Source organism: Necator americanus, chromosome V (assembly GCF_031761385.1).
Source record: "Necator americanus strain Aroian chromosome V, whole genome shotgun sequence".
NCBI classification, from domain to species: Eukaryota; Metazoa; Nematoda; class Chromadorea; order Rhabditida; family Ancylostomatidae; genus Necator; species Necator americanus.
In genome coordinates, this window is record NC_087375.1 from 30,759,391 (window position 1) to 30,783,325 (window position 23,935).

General features: G+C 42.6%; 8 protein-coding genes across 9 annotated transcripts; 2 read left to right on the forward strand and 6 right to left on the reverse strand.

The window, feature by feature from the left end:
* Positions 1–2,913: 2,913 nt before the first annotated feature.
* Positions 2,914–6,954, forward strand: RB195_015709 (uncharacterized protein; the record flags this gene model as incomplete). Its single annotated transcript, XM_064206552.1, has 9 exons — positions 2,914–3,079; positions 3,133–3,238; positions 3,866–3,968; positions 4,793–4,865; positions 4,927–5,039; positions 5,096–5,217; positions 5,898–5,982; positions 6,044–6,205; positions 6,796–6,954. The coding sequence occupies 9 exons, from the start codon at positions 2,914–2,916 to the stop codon at positions 6,952–6,954; spliced, it is 1,089 nt and encodes a 362-aa protein (XP_064062433.1).
* Positions 6,955–8,327: 1,373 nt separating this feature from the next.
* Positions 8,328–9,959, reverse strand: RB195_015710 (uncharacterized protein; the record flags this gene model as incomplete). The annotated part of the gene is made up of 1 exon (XM_064206553.1): positions 8,328–9,959. One exon carries the CDS (start codon positions 9,957–9,959, stop codon positions 8,328–8,330), a length of 1,632 nt encoding a protein of 543 aa, XP_064062435.1.
* RB195_015711 (uncharacterized protein) lies at positions 8,328–11,281 on the reverse strand (the record flags this gene model as incomplete). 2 transcript variants are annotated; one of them, XM_064206555.1, is made up of 2 exons in its annotated part: positions 8,328–10,098; positions 10,152–11,209. In XM_064206555.1, the coding sequence occupies 2 exons, from the start codon at positions 11,207–11,209 to the stop codon at positions 8,328–8,330; spliced, it is 2,829 nt and encodes a 942-aa protein (XP_064062434.1). The 2 variants fall into 2 exon arrangements, with proteins under 2 accessions (XP_064062434.1, XP_064062436.1); XM_064206554.1 differs by having other exon boundaries at positions 9,989–11,281.
* Positions 11,282–14,441: 3,160 nt separating this feature from the next.
* On the reverse strand, positions 14,442–14,846 carry RB195_015712 (uncharacterized protein; the record flags this gene model as incomplete). Its single annotated transcript, XM_064206556.1, has 1 exon — positions 14,442–14,846. The coding sequence occupies one exon, from the start codon at positions 14,844–14,846 to the stop codon at positions 14,442–14,444; it is 405 nt and encodes a 134-aa protein (XP_064062437.1).
* Positions 14,847–14,992: 146 nt separating this feature from the next.
* On the reverse strand, positions 14,993–15,988 carry RB195_015713 (uncharacterized protein; the record flags this gene model as incomplete). Its single annotated transcript, XM_064206557.1, has 1 exon — positions 14,993–15,988. The coding sequence occupies one exon, from the start codon at positions 15,986–15,988 to the stop codon at positions 14,993–14,995; it is 996 nt and encodes a 331-aa protein (XP_064062438.1).
* Positions 15,989–16,186: 198 nt separating this feature from the next.
* Positions 16,187–16,435, reverse strand: RB195_015714 (uncharacterized protein; the record flags this gene model as incomplete). The annotated part of the gene is made up of 1 exon (XM_064206558.1): positions 16,187–16,435. The coding sequence occupies one exon, from the start codon at positions 16,433–16,435 to the stop codon at positions 16,187–16,189; it is 249 nt and encodes an 82-aa protein (XP_064062439.1).
* A 340-nt stretch (positions 16,436–16,775) lies between these two features.
* On the reverse strand, positions 16,776–17,273 carry RB195_015715 (uncharacterized protein; the record flags this gene model as incomplete). The annotated part of the gene is made up of 1 exon (XM_064206559.1): positions 16,776–17,273. One exon carries the CDS (start codon positions 17,271–17,273, stop codon positions 16,776–16,778), a length of 498 nt encoding a protein of 165 aa, XP_064062440.1.
* A 739-nt stretch (positions 17,274–18,012) lies between these two features.
* RB195_015716 (uncharacterized protein) lies at positions 18,013–20,797 on the forward strand (the record flags this gene model as incomplete). The annotated part of the gene is made up of 10 exons (XM_064206560.1): positions 18,013–18,038; positions 18,203–18,369; positions 18,953–19,058; positions 19,459–19,561; positions 19,610–19,682; positions 19,745–19,860; positions 19,918–20,039; positions 20,092–20,179; positions 20,242–20,403; positions 20,642–20,797. The coding sequence occupies 10 exons, from the start codon at positions 18,013–18,015 to the stop codon at positions 20,795–20,797; spliced, it is 1,119 nt and encodes a 372-aa protein (XP_064062441.1).
* Between the last annotated feature and the right edge of the window lie 3,138 nt (positions 20,798–23,935).

Consider the following 23,935-nt stretch of genomic DNA (forward strand, 5'->3'; position numbering starts at 1 on the left):
AACTTGAGCGCAATAGGTCTACATCTACCGTAGAGGACCAGTTCTCGCGAGAATCCTGCTTACTGCCGGATTCTAGTTTAGGATGATAGCTCTCAATATCCTAAACACTTACCACTCTCTCCCGGAAACCCTCACTACAGAAGTTCCTTCTCTAGTCGATATATGACTGACTCTTATGACTCTCTTACGACTTTCTGCATCATTCCTTCATTTTAGCTGATTTTCTCGGCACTCGACAATTCCTCAAAATGTCTGATGCAAACAAGAGGTATGTGAGGCTCATTAATGCAATATCCTTTCCTTTTTTTTCTTGCAAAAGGTCTAGAAATAGTTTGAACCCGTTGTTAGTTGTTAGTCAGTTTGAAAAACTACCAAATAAGTTTGCGGCCGGCGGCGTCTGCTTGAGTGTTCAGATCGATGAACGGCGATCTGTAGTCCCTAATCAATATATCTCAGTTGTAGTTTGAATCCCATTCAAACAAACTTACACTTTCTCACAATTTTTCATCTTTTCTCTTCGTATTTTCCGATTCACATAGGTCTTGCAAATTTTAATCACCTCTGGGACTTCTGTTTTGAAAAAAGCAAACAAGGAGTATTTTATCCTTTACTTTCCTTTGTAACATTCTTGAGATTCTTTATTGAAAAAAGTATGGGAAGAAAAGAACGATATATCACATTCATATTCCATATTATATACTGATATGTTTCTTTTTTTCCAAATTCCATCACTGCTTATTTACCTTGCACTAAAAACCACGCTTCTTTTTCTAATTTTTGCATCTTCAACGTACGAACTTTTTTCCGACACAACTATTTATTTACTTAACACTTAGTGGTTTACGCAGTGTTGATGACCTTTTACGAACAGTAAATCCACTTACGTTTTGCTATTCAGTGATGCAAGAAGGTGTCATAGCAGATATTTCTTTGCGCTTTTGGATCCCATCCCCAGTTATTACTCACTATTATTCGAGATTATTGTTTGATTTCTGCTCTGAAAAGAAAACTGTGGCAGTGAATGCAGTGCAAATTATCACGCTATACAATAACGCGCTTAGTGTTCGTGTGTATGTATGTATGTATGTATGTATGTACGTATGTATGTACGTACGTATGTATGTACGTATGTACGTACTTACGTACGTACGTACGTATGTATATATGTGTGTGCGTGTGCGTGTGTGTGTCACGAAAATACTCCATAATGATGCAAAACTCCACACCGGTGAGGTGCCGAACCATCGCCATGCACCTGATAGGCGAGCACTCTACCTTTTCACTATTGTCTAAATATAAGTAGCTATGTATGTTGGCCTTGATAAGGCGCGTTAGTTTCTCTCATATGTTAGTGAGAGTAAATTAACTCTTATGTGAATATATAAATTAAACCAGATAAACCTCCAGATTTGCAAACTGTCATGCTATATAATAATATAATAACGGGCTTATTCAGTAACGTGTGTGCGTCTCTGTATGCGTGTCTCAGTCAAGAAATTCCGGAAAGAGAGGGAGAGGGATACAATGGCGTCGGTTTGGTGCGCAGGACCCTCAAAGCGATAAAATTGGGTGAGACGGGGACAATGGCGACGAATTCGTGCTCCGCAGGCAGATAGCTGTAAAATGGGATGGGACAGGTCCAAAGAGGTTGAAATTACGCGCGGGAGCCCCAACGCAGTAGAATGGGTTTCTGTGGTTCTTCGCATTTCCCAGCATGTCTCCTGATCTGCTAACATTCTTCAAAAAGGGAAAAAGCACGTGCGAACGGCTGCTTAACTACAATACATAGTAGCCAACGTTTACGCGATCTGACGTAGAACGTTATTTTTATCACTACGATAGTGATATTCATAATGAATAAATAATGAAAATAATGAATGATAATGAATAATCACTACGATGGTGATTATTCATTTCATGTTAGCACTTCGTCCTTTGCTGATTGCTGAGAACGGAGGAAACTCATACTTTGAATAATGTTTCCAAAATGTGGAGATTTGAGAGAAACATTGATGTTAAATCAAGCTCTATTGTTCTCAAAATATAGAATCGACGCGTTCAAGGAAAAACTATGAAATCTTTCATCTATGCTTTTCTAATTTCCCAAAAGTATGTCGCTACTGTTATTTCTTACTGATCGGTGAAGGCGAGTGTAGCGAACACCAAAATAAGCCTGAAGTCCGGCATTAGCCGTACGTTTAGGCGAGTGATGAGATAATTTTGACGTTTCTTTTCCAGTCCAGAGAAAATCTCGATTAGAACTTTTACCCTTTTCTTATTCGCGATTTATCTGTCTGCATATGCACTTACCACAAACTTTTACTACCCCGTTTACTTTACTTCACGTTCTTGACCTTTTTTTCTTTCTTTCTTTCTGTTTTTAGCACAGATGTTTGATTCCGGATTCCCAAGTGATAAAATTAAAGAAAATACGAAGGTTTTAACTTGCAAAGTAAAAGTGAAAGGTAACGTCCAGAATTTCAAACTGAGTAGACAAAAAGTTCCCACCATTTCATGTTCGGCTATCGAGGGTGATAAATTTCCTTGGAATGATACGTTAATCAAATCAATTATGTCATAATATGGAACAGTTTTCAACGATACGAATTTTTCCAAAAATGATTGAGAAGATTGGAACATGTGAAGAATGTGGCCTGCTCCTTCAACTGTAAGACTGTTTGAATGAGTTTTCCACGAATGGGACTGTATTAATGGAACTGAATTTGCTGGTTTGTTACACATATACCGTTAGAAGAAAGTGCTTGCAGCTATTGCACACATACATAATAGATAGAATTAGTATAGTTATAGAATAATAGTACGTACATGTGCATTTATGGAACACGTTCCATATTTAAACCAAACTGCAAGCTAAGTTGAGCACACTACTTTCCTAACGAATGTACATTTAGGATGCTCCTGACTGCACAGACGGATTTCGGGCTCGGCATGCTTCGACACGCCTCAGCCGATGAGCCCGTCGTTGTATCGCCTCTTTCAGTGACTTTCGCACTCGCCATGGTCCAGGCTGGTGCAAAGGGAAATACCAGAGAACAGATCAATGATATAATATCACGATGTGCATCACAAATAATTTCAGAGAAAAAAATCTGCAGAAATTTATCTGTTCAGCTGCGTCCGATGAACAAACCCTTGACTATTATTCAGAACTATCGGAATCCGTTCTGAAAGCCACTGATGGAGTGCAATGTAAGATAGCAAATGGGCTCTACTTAGAGTACGTTGCATTTCTTTCCTCCTAGTATTCTAAATTCAGTTCTGAAAAAGCCTGGTGATTTCCGCACACACTTCATTTTTAAAGATCAGCAAAGCATCGGAAAGTTACTGTCTTATTCCTGGTCCGTTTTTCAAACGAGTATTTATAGAAGAACTGTTTGGTAACTTAAGTATAAAAGTGAGCCGATTCTCACAATTGTCCAGGCGAGCTAAAAGCTCGTATTTTCTAATAATGTACAGATAACCGAGGTCCTCATTAATACCATTTCATCCTGATCCAACCAACGGGAATTATTTCCCAGAATTCACCGTTTTCAATACTACCATAACAAGGAACGGCCAAACTACAACTAACAACAAATGGGGATAAGATAGGGGAGAAATCAGTTTGAGTATAATTTGTTTAATTCTGCCCATTACTCGACTTTGCCTAGTTCTACGCCACCTCAAACGACTACCCAATTCATAATTAGATGATGTTTTCCTTAGAAAGTTGACCATCCAACAGAAATTTCCCGAATTCATCAAAAGACTCTCGTGTACTGCTCTGGAACGTGACTAACCAATTTTACAGATTGAGTGGCTAGCTTCTGAATCTTCTCCCTCAACGAACATTCTTTTTTCACAGCAAAAAATTCGAAATCGAGAAGGACTACGAGGATACGGTCACTAAGAAGTACTCGGCGAAAGTGGAACGTCACGATTTTAGCAAAGCAGATGAGACTGCGAAGGTAATTTTGGAGGATTTCTTCATTTTCTCTATTGCCCAGCGATCCCGAAATATCTAATCACTTTTCTTAATTTTCTTAAATTCAATTTCCGACGGTGTGAACAAACTCTACTCCCGTCAGCAACCTATAGATTGATGACATTGATTCTTTCTGACTCGATGCGAAAACGAAATTTGACAGTTGACAGTATGTCGCTGATATATGATGACGTATGCACAGAAGGATTTTTTTCAAACATTAGTCAACATTTATCCGTTGCACTGCACCTCAAGTAAGCGTAATTACGTTAGAAGCGAAATTTGCGCTAGACAAACTATGTACATAGCATTCTTTTGACTTTAATTAATTAAATATTTTGATTAGTTTTGAAAAGGAAGTGAGAAGTACGGTAATAAATCATTCAAAGATAACGACAGTCATTGCAAATGACAGGCGAACCATTATCGGCATGGAGCCATGTGAACGAGCTCAGAGTTCTTTGCAGTTTATACATCACGGCGCACCTGTAGATGAACATGTCACATGAACGTCTCCTGAAGCAGCAGCTGATGCTACAAATCTCGTACAATTAATCACGCGGGCATGTCTTCATGAACGAACGTTGACAAAATCGAGCATTTTTTGTGTGAACACACTTGACCAGCGCATGAAAAACGCTGAAAGTCGTCCAAATCCATAAAAACTCTATCGCGATGGACACTGTTTCCAATGGAAGAAACTTTCAAAGGTCTAGACAACGCGGTAAAGATCTCAAACGAAACTTCACTGGATTAATGAGATATATGTGATGTGAATCGCAAAGTAACGGTCAATTTTTTTTCCAGATTATCGACGAGTTTGTGAGCACAACAACGGCGGGCAAAATCCACGACATTGTGAACGCAGATACTGTTACAGGTGGTTCAAGTTATTTTCTACAGCAGATTTCACTGATACTTCGAATTCCTTGTATTGTCAGGTGCTTTTTCATTAATCGTCAATGCTATCTACTTCACTGCCGAGTGGGTTCATAAATTTCCTGGTAGGGGACCAAAACAAATGTTCTTCAGTGCAGAAGACAAACAGAGGGAGGTCAGGCGCTTAGGCGCACAAGAATTTTGCTTTCTCTCGAAGAAAAAGTATTTTAGATGGAATTCATGTACCATTCCAAGGTATACAGATACTATGCTGAGGATGAAGACATTCAACTGTTGTCGTTGCAGTACAAAGACACTACATATGCGTTCAATATTTTCCTGCCAAAAAAGAGGTATACATACAGTTGCGGAGGCACGGACTTTCGATAGCTGTACACTTTGGAAAGGCGTGGCGAGATTTACGGCTGTGGAAGAACCACGGAACAAAATTTTTTCTCTATAATAGTTCTAGACTAACTGTTTCTTAGAAAGGTCTAGACAGCTGAAACTGTGTTTCGTAGCTGCGGCTTAAGCTAACATATTTTCACTGACGTTAAAATCTCTTGTTTTGTAGCCAGTGGAAGAGGCTTATTTTAAGTCCGGAAAGGATCAAAATCCTGCAAATGTGAGGTGTTTGCGGCCTTGAAATTCTTAACTTGGAAACTTAGAGGCTCGGAGCGGCGCGGCAGAAATAGTGGTTGGAATTGAGGTGGGAAAATCGCGAACTGCAGCAAAGAACGTTGGTGGAGGGTTCCCCTCTCGATCCTAGCCGCTGCGCTCCGTCGCACCGCTTCGAACGCAACCGCTCACAGAGCTTCACTGTGCCTCATATTCTTAGTCTACTATATGTACCGTGAACAATCAAAATAAGATGGCGGCTCTGTTACGCGCCCCACCACTTAATCGATGAACACTCTTTCCATGCAACAGGTATCCAACTCTGCGTGGAAAAGCCTGAAAATTGTACATAAGCATTTCCAAATTCCCTAGTGTTCCCTCCAAAATTTAATTTTATCCTAGTTATTTTTTTCAGATTTGGACTTGACAAACTGCTAAAGACTATTGACGGAGCAAAAATTCAGGAGATGTTATCCAAATTGGAGAATACCTATATCTCGGTACACTCGTGGTGGTACAGCAGGAGATATTAGAGGGGAAAGCTATAGATGATTCGTTTAGTTGACCATCCCAAAAATGAAGATAGAAACCGATTTTAAACTGAAAGAAGCGCTAATGCAGATGGGCGTCACCGAGATGTTCAGCGACAAGGCTGACTTGAGCGGTATCACCACGTCAACACCTCTGAAGATCTCCGAGGCAGCACATAAGGCTATGATTGAGGTAAATTTCAACTATGCTATTCAAGGGCTCGTAAAGGTACGGTTCCAGCAGTGTCTAGCTTCTTTGCCCTTTCACTGTAGGCTTTCTCTTTATTTAATTCATACAACTTAACTGTTGCTGAGTGGAACTATATATCCATTTGGCTCTCGTTATTCATATTTCTTTAAATGTAAAGTGCATATAGATTGTTGTTCTGCTCGTAAATACAACCACACAATATATGACCTAATGACTAGTCTTAAGACGTTAGCCCAAATTCATTAAGAATAATTTTTCTCGACGGAAGTGTGGAGGTAAAGGTTGGTGGTAGTTTGATTCAACCGGAAATTGTCCTTAGTGTACTTAGGCTAACGTCATTAGACCAATTAAAAGGGAATGAGCTACTTCGCAATCCAAATCGAAAGTCCACTCTTCGTAGTCCTAATTAAATGTCCAGGCTTCTAAAGAAGAATGTATGTATCGTCAGTTTGAAGACCTTGAAAAAGAAAGTCCCAACTAACAAGATGTAAGGCAAAGCATATGTGAGCTGAACGTTTTTAACACTATGTGCCGACTAGAGAGGAGAACACAGACGAGAGAGACTATTCCAGGTTGACGAAGGTGGAACTACTGCAGCTGCGACTACAATCTCTGTGAAGGGCCGTATGTGTGGGAATCTTAATGAACCAAAACAATTCGGAGCAGACCATCCATTTATTTTCGTTCTTACCAAAAACAATAATCCGCTATTTATGGGACAGTTTGTTTGAGGAATCACATATTCATTCACTCGTTACTTCAGTCATTAAATAAATAAAATTGTGTTTTAATATTTATCAGTCCTATGTGGAATTTGTCGATGTTTTACCTTCATTACAACATAGCTGTTTTTTATATCTGTATAATAAACGATTGGGAAGGGAAAACGTCTTCTAATTGATCAATCTCATGCGGTCACCACGAAACGAACGACAGAACACGTAGTTCAGAATCTTCCGTCGAAAAATATTGCAAAATATTCAATATGAACTGAAAAAAGGCAGTATAATATTTATATATTATTGTATATCAGAATGCTCTAAACACATAATTTAATTTCAAAATGAATGGTCAATTTACACTTAGTGGAACAGAGAAAAAGTTGTCGTTTCTGCGATTTTTTCAAAAATCCAAAATTATTTCGAGTGTTCTGGCGCCAATACCTGTAGTGGTCTTCAGATCAGCTAATGAGGTCGTAAATCTGAGCAGAAATATGTCATCAGGCTACCATTCCTCATTTTCCACTGAATCTTTGCACGATATGGAGATCCTTATGGTCACTTGAAGAGAAAAACGTCTCTGCTAATCAGCAAAAAATGAACAATCATGACAAAAATATTGCGATAAAACTGCAGGGAAACAGTGGGTAACACCTAACATTCAGTTGCAGCAGATTAACCACTTTCCGGAGGATTTCTATTGACTTCGTTTCTTTCCGGAGGATTTCTATTGACTCTTCATTGACTCTCGTTTCATATGACTGTGTTCACAGAAACTAAGTCAGAGAGCATCTTAGATTTTTTGACTCAGACTCAGATCTCAGATGACCGCCACAATTTGGCAACGTTATTCCAGATGTGAGCCCCTCCTTCTCCTCAACAGTTAGTACAGAATGATGACTTAAAGTCAAAGGGCGTCAACTTCGTCATCGTAGCGGTAAATTTTCTGTCCCAGATTATGTAAACCGTTAACTGCTATTTGAGCAACTGCTTGCATGCGTGTTTCCAATTTCTTAATGAAGGATGCGACCAACTGATGAGGCAACGTAGAGGGCAACAGACAAACGGGGTAGTACACAGCTTTAACGGCTGTGAAACGGTTCACAGCGCCACATTTACTTCCTCATTAGCACGATGGTGTGCACACTCGGCGCAGCAACTCGACTCGGTAGGACCCATCCCAACGTATTTCAGTGCTTTATAGCGTCGCCACACCTATCTGACTCTATTGGATCCGTCTCACTGCATTCTGGGATTTGGTTCTACGCACACTTATACAAACACAGACATGAGAGAATAACCCTATTATTATACAGCATGGTTGTAAAGCAGTGCTTTGAAGTACGAAATTGCATATAATCTTCTTCTTCTTCTTCTTCTTCTTCCTAGCGTTTGTCCCGCGTTGTTGCAGGGTCCGCTTTTCTGCTTCTTGTCTTCCATATGGTTCTATCCATTGCATCAGCCGTACACAAACGTGCATCTATCATATCCAGCTTCACACGGTCTAACCAGCGAATCTTTGGCCTCCCGCGCGGCCTCACTCCTGAAACGTCGAGCTTCAGAGCGGTTTTGGCAACAGAATCTTCCTCCCGCCGCAATACGTGACCAAACCATCTCAGTCGCGCCTCCTTCATCTTCTCAGTTATCGGGACGACACCGAAGATGGAGCGCACAGTGTCGCTGGATACTTTCTCTTTTAGCGTCACACCTATCGTCCACCTCAACATCCGCATCTCCATAGCGTGCAGCACTCTTTCCAAGGCTTTCGTTGTCGGCCAGCACTCGCATCCGTAAAGGGCAACAGGACGCACAACCGTCCTGTAGATCTTCGACTTCAGTCGAACAGGGACTTTCTTCTCGCACAGTACCCCTGTTGCCATTTTCCATTTCATCCATGCAGCATTAACACGTGCTCGACCTTCTTGATCAATGTCGCCTGTGGAAGTCACTTTGGATCCAAGGTACTTGAAGCAGTTCACCTTGTTTAATTCGGTGCCATCAACACGAATTGAACCATCCTCTATCCTTGGTCCGCACTCCATGTACTCAGTTTTTGATGTGTTGAGGCGCAATCCATATTGCTGATCCTTCCAAGACTGCACTTGTTTCTGAAGATCATCTCGAGACTCCGACGCGAGCATGACATCGTCGGCAAAGAGTAGAGTCCACGGATGCTGCTTCTGGATTTCCTTCGTTATCGTGTCCATGCACAGTATGAACAGCAGAGGTGAGAGGGATGAACCCTGATGAACCCCTACTCGTACAGGGAATGGCCTGCTTGTTCTAACAGCACATCGTACAACGCTGGTAGGCTTCGCATAAAGCAGCTTCGTCCACCTCACATATTCTTCTGGTACTCTATGCGACCTCATGGACATCCATAACAGCTCATGTGGGACACGGTCGAAAGCTTTCTCGAGATCGAGAAAAGCAAGATGCACACTGCGGTTCTTCTCTCGATGTTTCTCCAGGAGGATTCGGACAGCATGGATAGCACCTATAGTGCTGCAGTCCTTCACAAAACCGCACTGGTTGAGTGAAACGCTAACAATTTTCCTCAGACGAGCTTCCAGGACACGCTCAAAAATCTTCATCGTATGGCAGAGCAGTCGTATAGGCCTGTACGAGGTGCAGTCAGCAATGTCTCCTTTCCCTTTCCAGACAGGCACGGTCACGGAAGTTTGCCAAACTTCTGGAGTCCGTCCTTCTGCAACGATCTTGTTAAATAGAATTGCGAGCCACATGGACCCTCGATCTCCTAGCAGCTTCCAGATATCAACAGGTATGTCATCAGGACCGGTTGCCTTGTTCGACTTCATTTTTGCGAGGGCAGCACTGACTTCGACGGCAGTAATTGGTAGAACAGGACCCTCGACGCTGGGAACGGTTGGGATGGGAGGATGACAGAACTCTTCGTTACACAAGTGATTGTAGTACTCTCGCCACCTCTCCAGGATCTGACCAGAGCGGCGCAGAACGGCTCCATCAGCTCCCTTAACGATCTTGGTGTGCTCCATATCCAACGTTGAGCGATGACGTGCTCTGACTAGACGATACACTGCCCGCTCGCCTTCTCTGGTATCAAGCATGTCGTACACAGCCTTGTAGCGGTCCGACTTCGCCTTGGAGACTGCCTTCTTAGCCTCCTCTTCGCCGCTAGGTAAGCACCCCGATCTTCAGGCTGACGCGTCCTCCACCAGAGCTTATACTTGGACTTCTTCTCACGAATTGCCGCCTGAACTTCCTCGTTCCAAAACCACGTAGCCTTTTGTACCTTTGGCTTACCTAGAGTCGTCTTTCCCAGAGTGTTTTCCGCGGTCAAGCGTATAACGCTGGAAGTAGACAACCACATTTCCTCCACACTACGAGTAGGGTGGGGAAGTGTAGATGGAGCCACGGACGCGAAAACTACCTCCTTTCGATCCTTCAGATTCCACCATTTGATGCGCTGTGTTTCAGTCCTTGGATGTCTCTTCCTTGGACGGGAGATTTTCAAGTCCATAACGAGCAGATGGTGTTGGGCAGCGACATGATCTGTAGGGATGACTTTTGAATCCTGCAGAAGTCGGCGTAACATCCAGAAATCTATTTGTGTTTCACGACCGCCGCTGGTGTACGTGATCAAATGCGATTTTTTTTTCCGATACTGCGTGTTAGCAACGATCAAGTCACTTGCAACAGCATACTCCAGGATTCGCAACCCGTCGTCGTTACGAGCTCCATAGCCGTATCCACCATGACAACTCTCGAATCCGTCTTTCCGGGAACCGACATGTCCGTTGAAGTCTCCTCCGATTAATAGTACTTCTTCGCTTTCCAGGGATTGGACGTACTGCTCCAGATCTTCCCAAAAGCACGCCTTCTCTTCTTCACTACAGCCCATCTGTGGCGCATAAGCAGAGACGACTCGCAATTCCACTTCTCCTGTATCTACTTTTACAGCCATCAAGCGGTCCGATAGTCGATCCACCGCTGTGACGCTATTTCTAAACGACTCGTTCAATATGATACCAACGCCGTTGCGATTTGATGTGCCGTGGTAGATCAGCTTGTAGCCATCGCCTAATTCCCTTGCCTTGGAGCCTTTCCAGCGAGTCTCCTGTACACAACATATGTCAATACGGCGTTTTCTGAGACTGTCTGCCAGTTCACGACTTCTTCCAGTAAGCGTCCCAACGTTAAGTGTTGCCAAGCGCACTGGATGTTGCTGGCGATGGCGGACTAACTTCTTTGGCCGGCTTCGTCCTCTAGCCGGTAGCCCTCGCATATTTGCCACATTGCCCGGGCGAGGGCGATGCGCGTCGCTTCTGGGGTACGCCCTAGCTTCTGAAGAACACATAGTAGACATTAGCAGTATGACGCGACGGGGGTGTTGTCTTCGGTCGGCTTGTCGCACTAGCAAGCTAGCAGCCTGGCACCGGAATCGTCGTACTACCTCCTCACTTAGCTAGCCTGTAGCCTTGGCCCAAGGACCGGGCTACTAGCCGGACACCTTTGTGGCATGGTTGAACCACGAAATTGCATATAATCATCCATTGAAATGTAGTACCGGAGCGAAGAATCATTATGAACACATCCTGAGGTGACCCTATATATATATATATAGTAGATTCCTTCCAGGACGATGGCAAAACGATTGGTGCAGTTCCGGAACCCAAGTTGTGATAGATACAGGAGCAGGATTTCTGCCATGAATTTTCCAGGCTACCCACACCCTTAACATTGGCTGTCATCGCACAGGACGATTTGGGTGACGCGAGTGGTTGTGTTTAGAGCAGTTCTCAAACATGAGCACAGCGGCCCGGTAGAGTCGCTTATAATTCTTTGTAATCAATAGTTGTGAAAGGAGATGCTCTGCTAATTTACCGTAAACCATCTCAATGACTTCTGTAGGAGTATGACGGTGAAGGTCAAATCTCCAATGGGTTTAGAATTTTCGGGTACTGACGAAGGGGACAATGCCAAAATTTTAGCTGTTAGTGAAAATCAGCAGTACTCCTGGGCACAGCCGAAGCAATTCAATCGGCTGTAGCTTATTTAGCACGCCAAGATTCAACGACAACCGAAAATGGGAACTAATAAAAGCAAAGTAAAGTAAATTATTTCTGGAATCATTTTTCAGTTCTTCAGGTTCCTTTTGATCCTTCCCCTACGTGCACCTCGGAAACCGCTGCTGTTTAGTAGATTATCACCTCGATTAAACGCTGAAAGACGGCTGAAAATCCTTCATTCCTTCCATTGGACAACGCATTTTGTTATAAATAAAAGCAAAATCAGCAAAAAAGACGCAGTCCACTTTTTTGCAGAGAGAGAAAGTATAAGGTTTTGAAAACACTTCTTATTTGTATGTGCATTTTCAACATTGATAAAAGAACGCTCACAACGTGTTAGCAATGTGGAAGTCATAAAACCACGCACCGTTTCTATTAATGCAACGTTTTTATTCCGTTAGCATGGAAACTTGGTTCTTTCTATGCTAATGCTAATGCTTCTGTCTCTAAACGTATTACATAGGCATTTGGCTCGGTTAATAGATGGGAGAGCGAACATTTTAACAATGTATAAGTAAGGTGGTGATCTCAGGCTGACCATCCATTTGTCTTTTTCCTAACCTTCCTCAACTGCAACATATACTACCCCATTTTGTAGAAGACAATTCCAATAGCCAATGGGGAAGTAGCAGCGGTTTTCAGTTTTTGAATGTTTCTTCATACAGATTTTTTTCACAAGAAATGAATTATTTTGCTGACAACACACAATTCCACACTCTTGACCGTTATTGATCGGCAGCGCTTTTCATCTACTTCCTTTTTCCCAACTATCTCAAACTGCTACACAAACTGGTCTATTCTGCAGATGGCAAATCCAAAAGCTATCGGCCTTCATTTGGTTTTTCGATCTTTCTTCTCAAAGATGTTTCGACTAGAAGTGTATTATTTTGTTCATAACACACATTTCCACGCGTAAAGCCTCAAAGAAAAGTTTTTAAAAAAATTACAAAATTAACGAATCTACCAGAGATACAAGATGTTCTTTCTTACCTGCTTCTGTTGCCAGCAATTCTAGGGAATCAATTAAAACTTCCAGAACTCCACATATCCTTACATTAGTCATAATTCATAGCGTGATTTAAAATTGCAGAGGAAACAGAGCCGCACGCCACGCCTTCATCATCATACATAGGCAACAATGCTCGTAGCTGTTTTGTTTTTGTTGAGGGATCACTATCGCAGCATACGACGCTTTTGCTTAGAAATCTCAGAAATTATCTTCTTGGCTGCACCTTTCAGCTCCACATCTCAGGACATTCCGCTGCACCTTTCAGGAACTTAGCCATATTTTTCGGCCAGGAGAGAATAACAAAGGATAATAAATTTTGATGAGAAACGCAGCTACTCTGACTGGAGGTCAGCTACAGGGTTAAAAATGAGACCACTGCATGAAAAATCTGTATAGTTCTGGTAATCAACACAGATCTTTTAGTTTTTATTTATATTTTTATTCTCAGTTGCTTCTATTTCATCCTATTTTCGATTTCTACAACTCCAGTGAGCAGGAACCTTAAATGCTGCGGTTGTCTATGGAAAAGGCGCCTATGTACTGTATTCGTTTCACCCACAATCGTTCGAAGAATTGTTTCTTGCAACGGGTGTAAGACGTTGTTATTTTCCTCATCGTCGAAACGTCCCATCTTATCAAACAATTCGTCACATTTTCATTCCTGCCTTTGAAAACTAATCTTTGTCTGCCAAGTTTATTCGGATTAGGTTCACTACTTCTTTTCATTTCAATGCAATTTTGGTACGAGAGCAGTGGTTTCTTTTTCACCGCATCATCATCATTTCTTCATTTTTTGAGAGCAAATCTTAACATCTTAGCATTCTCGGCTATGCTCTTAGACTAGCAAATCCCTAGAACCCCGTTTGTACATGGCGTAATGCTATTTGAAATTCTATGCTTATCACACATGCTATCACGCTCCTTTTATGTGAAGAGATCACAAAAATAATGCCAACATTAACAGAGAGAAGTAGTTTTCTGAGAACTATAATCTCCTATGGATTTCCATGAGCCTATTACACAGTTTTTTTCGGTATGACGTCCCACAACCTTCATATATTCACATTTCCAAATTAGAGTTTTTTTTTGCTATCAGTTTGGAACATTTTGGAAACGTTGATTAATATTCTTTCGCGGTATGCGTTTGACCATTTTATTTATAACAATTGGAACCCTCATGGTGGGTTAGCAAAGAGGGTAAGAGGTCTGCTGTGGCAGCACGGTTGATGGTTCGAAAGCGCCGTGGCGTCCACCAAGCCTTTCATTCTTCCCCGGGTCGACCACATTGACGCCAAAATTGTCTGGGAGGGTAAAAAAGCGGACTTGGTCATTGGCTGGGCCCTTCAAGTCATTTTATAGGCACATCCCACATGGACTGATATGCTAGAAGCTTTATCCTTTGTCCCTTTAACTGGACCTTTCTTCTGTGATATACCTGTTCATATAATCTGTTGATCACCTTGATCACCTTGACTCCCGTTGATCTTCGAACTGGTCGAGCGGGCGCCAGTAATTCTTCCATTTGTCCCGGTCGCGTGCCAGAGTAGCCCAGCGGTTCCTCCTTTCGCGTGGGACAGAAGAGCATCATACTTTTCTTTAAAGGACTTAGTGAAGAAATCTGACCATCGGGTCGGCGGTCTTCCTGTAGTGCGCTTAATATCGCGGGGAACCCAGTCGCTCACGGCTCTGGTCCAACGGTTTTCGTTAAAGCGCATCACGTGTCCAGCCCACCTTATTTTCCTTCCCTTGGCAAACGCGGCGGCGTCTCTAATCTTCGATCGCTGACGTAGGAGAGAACTTCGAATCCCGTCCCTCACTTTCGTGAAACGGGATACTCCTAGCATCACTCTCTCAATTGCGCGTTCAATGACGCTCACCGCGTTTTCTTCCTGCTTGCAAAATGCCCAGGTTTCCGAAGCATAGGTCAAAGCAGGAAGTACGATGGTGTTGAAGAGGTGAGCACGGAGCCGGGTGTTCCTGGTCTTCTTCACTACATCCTCGATGCTCTTGTACGCTCCCCAAGCCGCTCGTCTCCTCCTGCCCAGCTCGGGGTCAGGTCGTTCATCATGTTCAGTTCCCGACCCAGATAAACGTAGCTGGTGCATTCGGATATGTTCGTTCCGTTGAGCGTGAATGGGGCATCCGAGACCCATCCGTTCCGCATGAACATCGTCTTTTGTAGATTCAGCTGAAGACCGATGTATCCACATGTTTCGTCGAATTCGGTCAGCATTCGTTCCGCTTGGCTGATGCTAGGTGTTATCAGTACGATGTTATCAGCAAAGCGCAAATGGTGTAGCTGCCGACCGTCGCCTTTCACTCCCATGTCGTCCCATTCCAACTTTCGCATTGCGTTCTCGAGGGTGGCTGTGAATATTTTGGGTGAGATTGTGTCACCCTGTCGAACCCCGCTCTTCACGTCAATGATGATGTTCTTGTAGAATGGCGAAATTCCGGTCGTGAAGTTACTGCACAACCCTCGAAGTACTCTTATGTACTGAGTAGGGACGCCTTGGTTGTCCAAGGCTTCCACGACCGCTTCCGTCTCAACTGAGTCGAAGGCCTTCTTTAAGTCGATGAAGGTAAGACAGAGCGGCATCTTGTACTCTCGTGATACCTCGATGAGTTTCGAAACAGTGTGAATGTGGTCAATCGTACTGAATCCTTTACGAAACCCTGCTTGCTCGCACGGCTGTTCTTCATCCAGGACTTTTTCAATCCTATTAAGGATCACTCTTGTAAAGAGCTTGTACATGACTGACAGTAAGGATATATAGATTGGGCGATAGTTGTCGATGTCATGTGGATCTCCCTTTTTATACAACAACACGGTCTTGCTGGTCTTCCACTGTTTAGGAACCTTGCATTCCGACAGATAACGTGTAAAGAGCCTCGCCAGGGTGTTGATGAGTACTGGCGAAAGGCTCTTCAGGTGTTCTGGTCTTATTCTGTCGGGACCGGGTGCCGTACGATTTCTTACCGACATGATAGCATGTCGTATTTCGGACGGGAGAACCTCTGGAATGACTTGTCCGTCTTCCCTCAGATGGGCAAGTGGACATGGTTGCCGAAGAGATCAGAGTAGAAGTCGTAGATGATTTTCTCCATCCCTCTTCTCGATGCAATGGTTGTGCCCTTCGGGCTCCAGAGAGCAGTCATCCTCGTCTTGCTACTGGCGAAGTCTCTACGGGCATAGCGGATACTTTTCTCCGCCTCTTCTCTCTTTAAGGTCTTCCTTTATCGCCTCTCTGCAAAGTCTTGCGAGCACGGACGTGAGTTCTTGGTTCCCTGCGGCTCGTGCTGCTCCACGCTGGCGTATCAGCTCAAGAGTTTCAAGAGACAGGCGTCTCTTGGTGGTTTTAGAACTCTCAGCCTTCGTCGCGCAGTCGTGAAGGTGTTCGGTCCGGTCATATTCCTCGTCGATGTTGTCCATTGCGGAATCTTCCCAAAAGCTGGCTAACTAGCGAAGAGATCCCAGTTAATGATAGTCCTGGGATTTCTCCCTCTGAACTTGGCGTCTTTCTCGGCTCTCCTTTTGAAGGAAAATCTTCCTCGGAGGAGGCGATGGTCCGATCCCGTATAGAACTTTGGTACAACAGCGACGTCCGTCAGGCAGAACCTTTTATTGACGATGATGTGGTCTATTTCATTACGGTACCCTCCACCGGGTGATTCACACGTCCAGCGTAGAGAGGAGGGCTTCTGGAATTGCGAGTTCCCATGGATGGTCTTAGTCGTCATGATAAACTCGGAGAGCTTCTCCCCTGGTCGTTCTATTGTAGGTCGTGGGTCCCGATGTAAAGTTCCTCCAGCATTCTTCTTGGGCCAACTTTAGCGTTGAAATCGCCAATTATGACCTTGTAGAAGGCATGATCTTCTCTATAGAACTTCTCCAGGTTCATATAGAAAGCTTCGACTTCTTCTTCATCGTAGTTTGATGTTGGAGCGTAAGCGACAAAGATAGTCAAAGCTGGCGCTGGACCACATTTTCTCATCCGCAGACGTCCGATTCGGGTCGTAAGTTGTTCGAAAGAGTCGATGTTCTTTGCCATACTCGCGTTGACGAGGACGCCAACTCCACCAACACCTCTATTGTCGCATGCTCCTAAGAACAGTTCTTCTCCAGTTTCATATGCGGCGTTGAGAGGGTGACGTCGTCTCGTCTCGGTCAGTCCAATGACGTCGTACTTGATCTTCTTAGCTTGCATCATCAGATCTTCGATGGCCGCTTCCGATGCAAGCGTACGTATGTTATAAGTAAAGATCGCCATCCTAGTCCTTTTCCATTTCGGTAGCTACAATGACTCCTGCAACCCCGTCCTACCTGGCGCTACTGTACCAGGCTTTCCTCCGGAATCAGGAGACTCTTTTCTATTACTCTGTTTTGCTTAAAATTTTGAAACCCATGGGCAGGTTGCAGGCCTCTAGTCTCATGAGTTTTTGGGAGAACTTCCGTTCTCCCGGAGTGGACATGTGGAGCTTATTTGTTGGAGGCGACCCCAAACCGCCTCCCTTGCACCTCCCAGTCGCTTGATTGCAGGCTTTTGGCCGGACCGACGTGCGGTATGCAAGGACGTCATGAGTCAGTCCTGGCTCAGCAGAAACAGGGAGTCCATCCCCTGAATCCACCTGCGTCTCTGGACAGGCACAAGGTCGCTTTTGATCCGCGATTAGTCCTCTATCCGCCACCCGGGGACGCGCCACGTAGCCTCGCGACTAACCGGCTGTGATCCCTCTAGTAAGGGAGATCCGTGGAATCTGTTGATATAACTAACAATTAATACTTAAGCAATCAACCACATAATTGTGGTAATAATTCACTCATACAAATGCTGGTTGGTATAGAAACTCTATGGAAGGAAATTTTAACATCTTATACGCTCTAAGTCATCTACTGGCTTCGCACCAATTCCGCTGTTTGTTTTAGGAACTGTGCTGTTTGAAATTACAGACCAGTTTTAAGGATATTCCACAGTCATCTAGCAGATATCGTGTAGCAGAGCAGTCAGGATGGTTGCTCCTATAAGCACTAACGAGTAAGGATTTTATGTTTGGACATTTTCACAATCGCGTATGTCTTACCTTCCTTTACGTAACAAACATTACGAGTTGAGAACAAAGATGTTTGTTTTAGGAGAAATTTTGAGTTATTTTTTTTCGGAATTTTGAGTTACTCTTAGCTCTTAACGCGATTATTCAGCGCATTTCTAAATGCGGAAATGGATTTTGGTTTGAATATGCTCCGACAATCGCCTACAACTGAGCAACTGGTCGTCTCACCGATTTCTATCATATTCGCTCTCGCTATGGTACAGGCTGGTGCAAGAGGGAAGACGAAGACGCAAATCAACCAAGTTATTTCAAATGGTGCGCGGCCATGAATCCATCGTTATTTTTCATTTCTTCCAAAGTTTGCACCTAAAAACAAAAAAATGAACAAATGTGATCTCTAAGAAATATCGAGCGCACCTACAGCAAATTGGTAAATCAAACGAATAATTTACTTCTCCCATAAAACTGTTACGACCCGCTGGTGCTCGGTCCCACACTAACTTGCTTTTGGGATCTTTGTTTCATGGAATGATTTTCTTTTCTATTCTGAAACATTGTGGTGATACATGTCAGACTTCTGCTTCCAGAAAAAAGCGACATGAGCAGATATGAAACTATATTGAAAATGTTTTAAATATGTTAATCTCGTTCAGCGAAGTGGTATTCGCTTATTCTCGTCAAATATAGCGGACTCGTCGGTCCGCTCAAGTACAGCTTCGGCTAGAAGGTGATAACAACTGTCTTCCACTGTTGGTGACGGTATCCAATAGCTTGCTTCTCACCGAAAACTTTGCGTACCAATGTTCGTGGTCGTGTGCATCAGAAAATATGAAAATGAATAATCGATAAGTAAATAAATAATATGAATTAGGAAGATATAGATGTACACCCAATTAAGGTGCAACGGATGAAGAGATCATCAACTACTACTCTAGCCTTTCTAAAGACATTCCCATTTCCAACGAAGAAGTGGAGACAAGGATGGCGAACGCGCTTTTTCTCAAGTAAGTCATTCCAGCATCCTTATGCCCAGAGTCCTTATACAATCTCATCTATCCCACACATCCAAGTTCGCAATATTTTATTCCTCCAACTTATTTTAATGATTTGATAAGCGGGTGCGGCGCAGTTGGTAATATCCCCAACTGCAACTCCACGATCAATCGATGGTTCGAAACCGCCTTTGTGTCAACTTAGAATTTCTTACCTCCTTGGCACCATATACGTCTGGAAGGATAAAAACACTAACCTGACACGCTCAAGAACAGCTCCGCAAGTCATTTAATAGGCTAACATGCGTTCAATAAACATCAAAGATTCCTAATTGCAGTCAAGCGCCTTTGTGCATCCCAAACGGATTGATACGCTGCGGGTTTAGACTTGTTTTGACCGCTTTCTTTTCAGCAAGGAGTTCTCTATCGAGAAGCAGTACGCTGATGCCATCAGTGGAAATTACTCAGCAAAAGTAGAAGCCCTAGACTTTCGGAACGCAAAACAAACGGCCCAGGTGAAGGTGTTGGCCTAACGAAATTGCATATAACACTATTATTAACAGAAAATTGACAAATTTGTGAGCGACGCGACGATGGACAGAATAAAAGATATTGTCACGGAGAGTACCGTAGAAGGTGATCTCCAACCTTCACCTAACTCGGCTACCATTATTCAGCAGCACAATTGAAATTTTAAGGCGCCGACTCTCTCATAATTAACGCCATTTATTTTCACGGAAAATGGCAGCACGCGTTCGACAAGCGCTATTCCAGAAATGACACTTTTCACAGCTCCACAGTCAAGCAGAAGGAAGTGAGTATACTTTTCTTTGGGCTCTTTATTGTTACTCCCAAAACACTATGAATTCAGATAGAATATATGAATGGTAACAGAGTGGTTCAGTACTACGCAGAGGATGAAGATATGCAAGTCTTGTCATTACCTTATTTCGACACATCCTATGCTTTCAATATTCTTCTTCCCAAGAAAAGGTGAATAATAACTGAAAGAAAGAGACGCTTCGAGTTATTTTTCATCCTTCAGATTTGGCCTTGAGGAGCTCAGAAAGAAACTGGACGGCAATACCGTAAAAAAGGCGTTCTCACAGCTTAAGTCGACGAATTTACTGCAGGTGAAATTTGTGTGTTCTAGTATTTTCCATTGTTACCTTTTTGAACCGTTATTCATTTTTAGATCTCTATCCCAAAAATGAAGATTGAGACCGATTACAAACTAAAAGAAGCGCTGATGGCGATAGGGGTTACCGAAATGTTTTCTAACGGTGCTGATTTGACAGGAATCACAAGGTCACCTCCATTGAAGGTTTCTAGTGCTGCACACAAAGCTCTAATTGAGGTTTGCCTTACACAAGTAATTTTTTTCAGTCAAGCACAAACGAACGAAATTGTGAAAAGTAAAGAGTAAGAAAAGAACAAGAACGAAAGGGTTTAGGAAATAATGTTAGACAAAGGAACCACCTCAAGGTACACAATCTGTTATGTAATAGTGACTCAACAATGTTGCGAAAATCAAAAATTATTTGTTGTCACTTTGTCGCTAAACTGTTTTGCCATGAGGGAACAAATTATTACAGGTTGACGAGAAAGGAACTACAGCAGCTGCAAGCACATTCGTCAGATTCGTCCGAAAGCGCCAAAGAATATTTCGGAAAAAATTCAAAGCAGATCACCCTTTCATTTTCATGTTAACTAAAAATCATAATCCTCTATTCATCGGACAGTTTGTTTGAGAAGGGCTGGCTTACCTATTACGCATTATTTAATACCTGTATTTTTCGATCACCCAATGAAGGTTCTAGAGCAAAAGATTTCTTCTGAGTCAATTTGAGCCTGTTCGTTTCGGGTTAACACTGACGTAGCGTAATTAATAACAATAAAATACTTAATAAAAGATATTAGAGACAAACTCTAATACGGTATTCAGATATAGAAAACAGTATTTGGATAAGAAATCCCACCGTGGCTAACTACAGTGTCAAAGGGAGTTTCTTCGAAGATTTAGTATGGGTTGGGGAAAAGCTCGTGATAAAAACTCCCTCACTTTTAACATTGTTAAGGAGCTCTGTTTAGCAATACCTCACTAGAATATGATGAAAAGTTTTCAAAGCTTCGAGAAGTATACGAGCGCGCATAATTCAGTTAATCTAAGGCAAGTATAATTTCAAATAACGAAAGAAGTCTGAGAACCATCATCTACTTTTTCTGGTTTTTACAAGGCACTATTAAAGGAGGACGCCTTCCTTTGTTGATACAATTGTTTGTGGTCAATAAAAACCGTATAAAAGAACTTCGGTCTGTATTTATCACCGCTTTGAAGAGGGAAGCGCGTTGAAAACGAGCCGAATACCACTACTGGAATAGTCTACGACACATGAGCGCTACCAGAAAACTATTGTTAATTACTTTCCACCGCAAATTCGTAACTCTGCTAGTGGAACATTGCGACGAACCAAACCAAATGACCCCAGGGGCCACCTATACCAAAACCGAACCGCCTTGTTGGCGAGATGTCAAGGAAATGGAATATTCAAATTTCGTTCTGTCGAATCCGCAGTGGACGATGACGCTGCACAGCTCGAGATGTTCCTCGTGACTAATGGTGAAAAGCGTCCAAATTTTCTAATTTCCGCCATGAAATAGAAACAGTGTTAATCTTTACGCAACGGTGACGTTCTGTATTTTCTGCTGCTTCATACAGCCAGACTAGAAGATTGCTGAACTCGGATCCTCCACAAGGCTCTCTCCAACTACCACATTTTGCCCCAGAGGCATCACGTTCGCGAAAAGAAATTCGACAATCAGTCGGAAAATGAAACTGAGGTCGCCCATTTCTTCAGCTCGGGACCGATTACGTTGAAATCAGATTGAATCAGAATGCACTAAACATGTCATTTAATTGCAAAAGGAATGGTCAATTTTCACTTAGTGAAACAGAGCAAAACGTTGTAGTTTCTGCGATTTTTTCACAAATGCAAAGTTATTTCGAGTATTCTGGCGCCAATACCTCTAGTGCTCTTCAAGCCAGCTAATAAAGTCGTAAATTTTAGCAATATATGTCGTCAGGCTACCACTCCTTATTTACCGCTGGATCTTTGCATGATATGGAGTTCCTGGTCACTTGAAGAGAAAATCGTCTCTGCTAACCAGCAAAAAATGAACAAAATCATGACAAAAATATTGCGGTAAAATTGCAGGGAAACAGCGGGTGTTCTTTATCATCCAACAGATTAACTGCTTTCTGGAAGATTTCTACCCTACATCTTCATAGTTTCGCTGAGGCATTGAATCTCGTTTCATATGACTGTGTTCACAGAAACTAAGTCAGAGAGCATCTTAGATTTTTGGACTCAGACTCAGATCTCAGATGACCGCCACAATTTGGCAACGTTATTCCAGATGTGAGCCCCTCCTTCTCCTCAACTGTTAGTACAGAATGATGACTTAAGCTTAAGGGGGGACGTGAATTTCATCGTCGCAGTGATGAATCTTCTACCACAGGTCATGTAAACCGTTAACTACTATTTGAGCAACTGCTTGCATGCGTGTTTCAAATTTCTTAATGAAGGATGCGACCAACTGATGAGGCAAACGTGGACACACAGTCATACAAACACACACATGAGAGAATAATCCTATTATTATACAACATGATTGTAAAGCAGTGCTTTGAAGAACAAAATTGCATAAAATCATCCATTGAAATGTAGTACCGGAGCGAAGAATCATTATGAGGATATTCTGAGGTGTCCCTTTGTATATTCTTGATTCCCTCCAGGACAAGGCAAAACGATTGGTGCAGTTCCGGAACCCACGTTCTGATAGATACAGGAGCAGGATTTCTGCCATGTAAAATGTAAAAAAATAGTTGTGAAAAGAGGTGCTCTGCTAATTTACCGGTAAAACATCTCAATGACTTCTGTAGGAGTATGACGGTGAAGGTCAAATCTCCAATGGGTTTAGAGTTTTTGGGCACTGACAAAGGGGATGATGCCAAGAATTTAGCTGTTAGTAAAAATAAACAGTAATCCTGGGCACAGCCAAAGCAATTCAATCGGCAGCGTATTTAGCATGCCAAGATTCAAGGACAACCGAAAATGGGAACTAATAAAAGAAAAATAAAGTAAAGTATTTCCGGAGTCATTTTTCGATTCTTCAAGTTTCTTTTGACCCTCTCCCTACGCGCACCTTAGAAACCGCTGCTGTTTAGTAGATTATCACCTCGATTAAACGCTGAAAGACGGCTGAAAATCCTCCATTCCTTCCATTGGACAACGTATTTTTTTATAAATGAAAGCAAAAATCAACAAAAAAAGCCGCAGTCTCACTTTTTTGCAGGGAGAGAGAGTATAAAGTTTTGATAACACTTCTTATTTGTATGTGCATTTTCAACAGTGATAAAAGAACGCTCACAACGTGTTAGCAATGTGGAAGTCATAAAACCACGCACCGTTTCTATTAATGCAACGTTTTTATTCCGTTAGCATAGAAACTTGGTTCTTTCTATGCTAATGCTAATGCTTCTGTCTCTAAACGTGTTACATAGGCATTTGGCTCGGTTAACAGATGGGAGAGCGAACATTTTAACAATGTATAAATAAGGTGGTGATCTCAGGCTGACCATCCATTTGTCTTTTCCCTAACCTTCCTCAACTGCAACATATACTACCCCGTTTTGTAGAAGACAATTCCAATATCCAATTGGGAAGTCGCAGCGGTTTTCTGTTTTTGAATGTTTCTTCATACAGATTTTTTCACATGAAATGAATTATTTTGCTGACAACATACAATTCCACGCTTCTGACCGTTGTTGATCGGCAGCGCTTTCCATCTATTTCTTTTTTCACAACTATCACAAACTGCTACACATG